General features: G+C 43.9%; 1 protein-coding gene across 1 annotated transcript; it reads left to right on the top strand.

Annotated features, from left to right (window-relative positions):
- Positions 1-2,989: 2,989 nt before the first annotated feature.
- On the top strand, positions 2,990-6,616 carry gabrp (gamma-aminobutyric acid type A receptor subunit pi). The gene is made up of 9 exons (XM_054597792.1): positions 2,990-3,042; positions 3,176-3,288; positions 3,417-3,484; positions 3,581-3,798; positions 4,555-4,637; positions 4,908-5,045; positions 5,143-5,295; positions 6,000-6,193; positions 6,284-6,616. Exons 1-9 carry the CDS (start codon positions 2,990-2,992, stop codon positions 6,614-6,616), a joined length of 1,353 nt encoding a protein of 450 aa, XP_054453767.1.
- The last annotated feature ends 173 nt before the right edge of the window (positions 6,617-6,789 follow it).

Consider the following 6,789-nt stretch of genomic DNA (forward strand, 5'->3'; position numbering starts at 1 on the left):
CCTAGTTAGCTTTTGGCATGTTTCTGAATCCTGGACATTTGCATCTAACTGCATCTGCTACCAAACATCTAGTATATATCTGTGATTTTGTACAAGACATTAAAGTTGAATTAACCGAGGACTCAAAGTTAGCTAGCTAATAAAATATTAGAGAAATGTGGACAAAGGAGAAACATTTTACAGGTATTATAGTAGCGAGAGAAGTAAAAAAATAATTTCTCAGGCAGATGTTAAATGCAGGTAGGCAGAGGCAGCCAGCTAGATGCTGACTAACACTGAGTTGTCTGCCACTCCCGACATCGCTGGTCAGACCATAATTATTCATTAGCCCCCTAACACACAGATCTGACATACTTACCCTCAGGTGCTTCTCAAACGTCTCCATTTGTCTCCGTCACTGTCAGGGACTGTGACTGTGTGCACTCTGATTAACAGGGTGGATGCAAATCAGATTATGCTCTGTTCATTCCACAGTGCTCCTCACCATTATCACTAAATGTAAGACTATCCAGGAATTCAGCCACCGGAGCATGAAATTAAGAATAACAGAGATTTCTGCAGTGAGACGCTGATGCACTAAAAAGCCTGGAACATATCAGCTTGTTAGCAACCAGTTACCTTGTCTAGTCAGTGCTGAGGAACCAAGGCTGGGAAAGCAATAGGGCTGCAGCAGGTGGATGGTCTGGGCTGAAATCTTATAAGGCGTTATTAGGCTGAATACCCTCAAGGCTTTCTCACACATGCTGGAACTCCAAGGTCAGGCATTATAACCAGGGTTGAAACTTGGAGAATGAAGATGAAAGATTGACCGTTTAGCACAAAAAGGGCTTTGGCGTGTATGTATGGGCTCTAGGCGATTGCTGTATCATCACCATCACCACCATAATCACAAATACCAGGGATTCTGCTCCTGGTTATTACTTCCAGGATCATCAAGAGATGTGGAGGGCAACAGCTATTGTATTGAGGGTCAGAGGAGCGAGCTGCAGCAGGGGAGTGAAGCGTTGGACACCATTTTCAATAAGGTTTATTGAGAGGCAAAGAGGGAAAAGTAGTCTCGAATGGTCTTTTCATACACATGGGTTATTTAGAGACGGAGCTGAGAGGAAACTAACTCGGATGATGACATTGATGCAAGGGAACGGAGTCGGAGGTGAGGAGGGAGAGGGCATGAGGGAATGAGACGGAGGAGAGCTTCAAAGCCCAGAAGGAGGTGAGGTGTCAGTGTAAATTGGAGGGGAGGGAAGGCGGATAGAGATTAAGGGCCCAAAAGAATAAGAATGTGCAGGAGGAGAAATGAGGGAGGGAAAAGAAGTGATACGGCAGATCACTCTGGATGTTAATGTGTGCGCGTACAGTATGTGTGTGTGGAAGTGGGGGGCAGTGGGAAAAAAAATGAGGAGATAGAGAGATAGAGCACAAATGAGAGGGTGAGTGGCATGAGCGGAGAGGGAGGGAGAGAGTAAGGGAGGGAGGGAGGGAGGTGGGGGTGCACAGAGGCGCATGTGGGGGGATGAATACAGCTGTGCAGAGAGACAGAAGGGAGATGCACAAACAACAAAACAACCAGCACTAGCCCACACACAAACCAGGACCAAATGACTGAGGCAACTGTGGTTCGTCTTTTAGATGAAGGAAAAAACAGGATTTAATCACTGATAACCGAAAAGGGAGGGAAATCTCAGCCCCTCACAACATTTGGGACAGCGGAAGACAGAGTGGGGGAGGAAACAAAGAGAAGTGGAGTGACCTGAAGAAAGCAGAAGACAGAAACAGGTAGGAGAAAGAGACCAAACCTGAGAATGAGAAAACTGTGGGAGTCATTACAAAATAAAATAATAGGGAGGGATATTTTTTTTATAGTATAAAAAGACAAATGCAAACTATTTCTTTTTGATGTGCATGCACAGACTGAGCAAAGGTAAAGGAAGGTAATATATTATAAATCAATAAATGACTCCGTTGTTAGCCGATACATGGCTTAAGGGATTGAGTTGATGGGAAGTGTGGGCTAAAAGAGTAATGAGAGAAGGGAGAAGGCATGAATAAATCATCACAAATAAATGTCCGAAGCTACAAAGTGATAAACAAGAAAGTGAGAGACAAATATGCTGGCATTAATGAAACTGGCACATGTAGAAGAACAAACCCTAAGGACATTCGAAGGCTCTCTAACTTTCATTATGGCCATTAGAAAAGCAAACCCATAGTGTTCCCTTGCAGCATCATTCATAATGGCAGCGCTGTGTAAATTATATATTGCATTTGCAGTGGAAATTCCTCTGCTGAGGTTCTGAGAATGTGTGGAAATAATCGGAAATGGCTGGAAACGAAAATACACGAATGAGAGATTTTGATTATAAATGAAAGTGGGACGTAAGCAGGGCTAAAGTCTACTGCTGCTCACAGTGAGATCTATCTGCAAGGGGAGTAATGGGGAATCCTTGATGAGTTAGAGACAGGAAGAGTTATAAGGGGGGCAGGCTTTCGTGAATAAACCATGAGGTCTCAGCCACATTAATCAGCAGGTCACACAGTATAATAAAGACTTGCGTACAAGAAGTACACACAAACAAGCATGTTAATAGGTAGGTAGTCGCACTCATGTCTTATCTAGATACCACCTTTATCGTTTCCTGTTTTCTAAAGCAGCCACCAATGAATTCATGTAAGACGGAGGAGGAGATCTATACGTGTTTCCACCGCATTTTCACAAGTGTGAGGCCAGGGAGGAGGCACAGTTTTAGAACATGAAAAGGGTGAGAGTGAACGTCTGCTGCGCTGCTACATTTCCCCTGAGGTTTTTTTTTGGGGGGGGGAATCACGTTCAGTGAAGTGCTGCCACCACATGGTGAAACGGTGCCATCCCATGACATGCAGGGTGAGTGATGTGATGTGATGTGATGGCTTCGTATGTGTTCATGTTCTTGTTTGTCACATTTTCCCTTCCGAGCACAGCTGCTGACCTCTGCCCGCCCGCCGATCCACAATGTCTGTCCGGCTACCCGCGCTGCTGACCCTCTGTCTGACCTTCACACAGGGGTGAGAGACCTGAGGGGTGAAAAAAAACAAACATACTTATCCGCAGGGTTGAGAACACATCGATACTTGCTTGGATTTGAAATGCACTCAGCTTTCATGGTTCCCTCTCTCTGTTTCTCTTTGTTGTCGTCAGTGGTTGCACGTATTCTAACAACCACTGGGGAGACTGGAACGACTCCCAGCTGCAGCCAACCATTCAGAAGCTGATGAAAGGATACAACCGCTACCTCAGACCTAATTTCAATGGTAGGAATGAGCTTGATAAGGGGGGGGGGTTCATTGAGTTGAGTATAAGTCGATGCACATCTGTTATGTGTGTGCGTCGCTGACTGAAAACCGTCTTCCAAACCTCCCCGTGTCTCTGTCTTTGATAGAGGGTCCTGTGGAAATCGGTATGAGTCTCGACATCGCCAGCATTGATGCCATCTCTGAAATCAATATGGTACATCACTCTTCTGACTGTGTTTTGTGTCAGTTGGTGACACAAGGAATGAGTGAATAAAAAACAAAAAAAATCTTCTTTATACTAACTTTTTAGGACTACACCGCAACCATCTTCCTCCGTCAGCGCTGGCGGGACTCCAGGCTCGTGTTCCCTGGAAACGAGAGCGTCAGCGTGGACGGTCGCCTCGTGTCACTGCTGTGGATCCCCGACACCTTCATCCCCGACTCCAAGCGCTCCTTCCTGCATGACGTCACGGTGGAAAACCGCCTCATACGCATTTTCAGCAACGGAACTGTTCTCTATGCCCTACGGTACAGGTTGATGTTCATTCAATTAAAATGTAGTGATATCTGATACTTGTGCACATAAACTTTTTGCTGAGGATATCGAACAGGAGGAGGAAGATAATGAAAGAAGGATGAAAAGAGGAAGGAGGGGAAGGAAAATTGACGCAGGTTTTCCTTTAAATTCCATGCTGTTTTCACGACTGTCGTGGTAATCAAGCATGAATCCGCACTAAAAAAAGAAATAAAAAGCATTTATGTGTCATCACTCAGTCATATAACTTACTACTGACTTTCTGTTTCTTTCCTGGCCTTCAAACTGTTCAGACTGTGTTAGGAAAAGATTCCTCTGGAGTCCCCAATGGCCACAGTCTAGTCTGTGATGTCGCACTGATGCAGAAGTTTATTATGACTGGAACGCTTTATTGAGGTCAGAGAGGGCAGTGTTATGCAGGATTATCCCTATTTAATATTAGGGACACATTCTGATTCATAGCTGGAGTCAGATTTAATGAGCTGATACCAAGTTGTCTGCGTCAGTGTTTGTCAACAAAAAAGCTGCCATGTTACCTATGTTTTCTTATGTATTTAGCATGTAATATAGCCCCTCTTTTATTGAATAACAACAAGTCAGCACATTATATGCAATTAATGCATGTCTTTGTTCTGCTGATTGTTGCCCGATGGGAGAGTTCACTAGTTATTAACTGCCCGGTCTTATATGTATATATATATTAACATTTATTTTTTTTTTTTTATATTCTTGCTGTGATTACACAACAGCATCACGGCTACGATTGCCTGCAACATGGACCTGACCAAGTACCCCATGGACAGACAGGTGTGCACCCTGCAGCTGGAGAGCTGTGAGTACCTGTGAGCTCCATCAACCCTCCATCAAATGTGTGGACATTCATCACCATCATGTCATCCTACCCATCACCATTTTCATCATCATCATCATCATCATCATCATCATCATCAGTGTAGTGAGTATCAGACTGAAGAGACAATATTAACATAAGCAGGTCAGATTAACCCAACCTTAATTAGTGTGTGTGTGTGTGTGTGTGTGTGTGTGTGTGTGTGTGTGTGTGTGTGTGTGTGTGTGTGTGTGTGTGTGTGTGTGTGTTCAGGGGGCTACAACCTGCAGGATGTGGTGTTCTACTGGACCCGAGGGAATGATTCAGTGAAGGGTCTTGACATTCTGCGTCTGGCTCAGTACAGCGTAGAGACCTACTACACATCAGTGTCAGAGGCTGTGTACGAGACAGGTAGGACACTTCGAATCCCAGAATACACCCTTGCATGCGGAGATACAAGAGAGCACATCTTATACATCACCTTTTGAAATCTCTGCTCTCCACACAGGACAATACCCAAAGCTGGTGCTGCATTTCGCACTGCGTAGAAACGTGCTGTTCTTCATCTTGGAGACGTACGTTCCCTCCGTCCTGCTGGTGGTTCTCTCCTGGGTCTCTTTCTGGATCAGCCAGTCCTCTGTTCCAGCTAGGACCTGCATCGGTAAGTACCAGGTCTCTCACTGTAATACACTGTGGGTCAAAGTATTATGACGTAGGTACATATGAGGGCTTCCATTTGAATCACTATAACAATGAATTCTCAATAAATATTGATTTGCTGTATGATCTTATGTATGACCCTACAAGAGACTGATGCACAGACATAACACGGTTAGACAGATATGCACAAAGCAGCAATAACTGATCTGAGTGCCATATATTTGCATATAATCCTGTATTATGCAGCGCAAAACTGATACATTGTCTGCAATGAAATGTATCTAACTACTTAGCATTACCTTAATAATAACAAATTATACAAATAGATAAAAAAATAGAAGAATTTAGATTTTTAAAGTGGTTAAAGCTCGAATAAGACACATTTTGAGTTTACAGTATTTTAATTAAATAAAAATAAAAAATGTAAATATGAAAACGCTTAACTTTATCACTCAATAACTTCAACAGTCTTGTGTAAACAGATTATTATATGAAGATGTCAGCTGTTCTGCATCTATGAGAAAATAAATATCAATATGTCATCATCAGCATCAGTTCAACACAATTTGCCTTTATTTGGTTCACTGACACCAGCAGCCAATTAGATGAAAGAGCAAAAGCAAAGGGAAAAAACACTTACATGGATTAGAGGTTCAACCGATATCTTACATTATGAAAACAACACCACTGTGATGTATTATACAGGAGTAACAACAGTCCTGACAATGACCACACTGATGATGGGCGCCCGCACTTCTCTGCCCAATGCCAACTGCTTCATCAAGGCCATAGATGTTTACCTGGGAATCTGCTTCACCTTCATCTTTGGCGCACTGGTGGAGTACGCCTACGCCCACTTCTATACCATGCAGCACCACACCATCGAGTATCTACACAGGGTGAGGAAAATGTTAACATTCAAACACGAGGGGAACCAATTTAAAACGTGTTTTATAATAAAACAACATTGTAATATGTCCGTCTACCAGGAGCTTCAGAGGGAGTTCAATGAATCCAACGGGAACGGCTCCATCCCCATCGTCAGCTCCACCCAACCCAACCGGTCCGTGGAGATCGGCTCCACCGCAGAGGAGCCTGCTGAGCAATCAGCAAACCGGGACACTAGGAACAATGCTGGATCCAGAGAGAAGGTGTCAGGACAGGGCTGCAGCCTGTCTTCAGTGAAGGATGCATCACGTCGGGTAGCATCCGCCTTCGTTGTGGAAAACCCGCATGACATCGATCGCCGCGCTCGTACCGTTTTCCCCACGGCATTTCTCTTTGTCAATATCCTCTACTGGCTTTACTATCTCTGTCTCTGAGCACCGGTTCCAAGCTGCTGCGGTTTTTTTTTTTTTTTTTTTTTTCTTGAAGCTGCTATACCTCCTCATTTGAGACCCAATACCAGTTGCCACTGCCTGGATTTTAAACTGATAATACACGCTTTTTGTATCACATGAATTAAACCTCTTTGTCCCACAGACAAAGTGATGAA

This window comes from Anoplopoma fimbria, chromosome 4 (assembly GCF_027596085.1).
Source record: "Anoplopoma fimbria isolate UVic2021 breed Golden Eagle Sablefish chromosome 4, Afim_UVic_2022, whole genome shotgun sequence".
NCBI lineage: Eukaryota > Metazoa > Chordata > Actinopteri > Perciformes > Anoplopomatidae > Anoplopoma > Anoplopoma fimbria.

Excerpts from the sequence above, each read along its gene's own strand:
- gabrp (XM_054597792.1), top strand. The coding sequence starts at position 2,990 with ATGTCTGTCCGGCTACCCGCGCTGCTGACCCTCTGTCTGACCTTCACA. Across the intron at positions 5,296-5,999 it reads TCCAGCTAGGACCTGCATCG|GAGTAACAACAGTCCTGACA; the intron begins GTAAGTACCAGG and ends TGTATTATACAG. Across the intron at positions 6,194-6,283 it reads CCATCGAGTATCTACACAGG|GAGCTTCAGAGGGAGTTCAA; the intron begins GTGAGGAAAATG and ends TCCGTCTACCAG.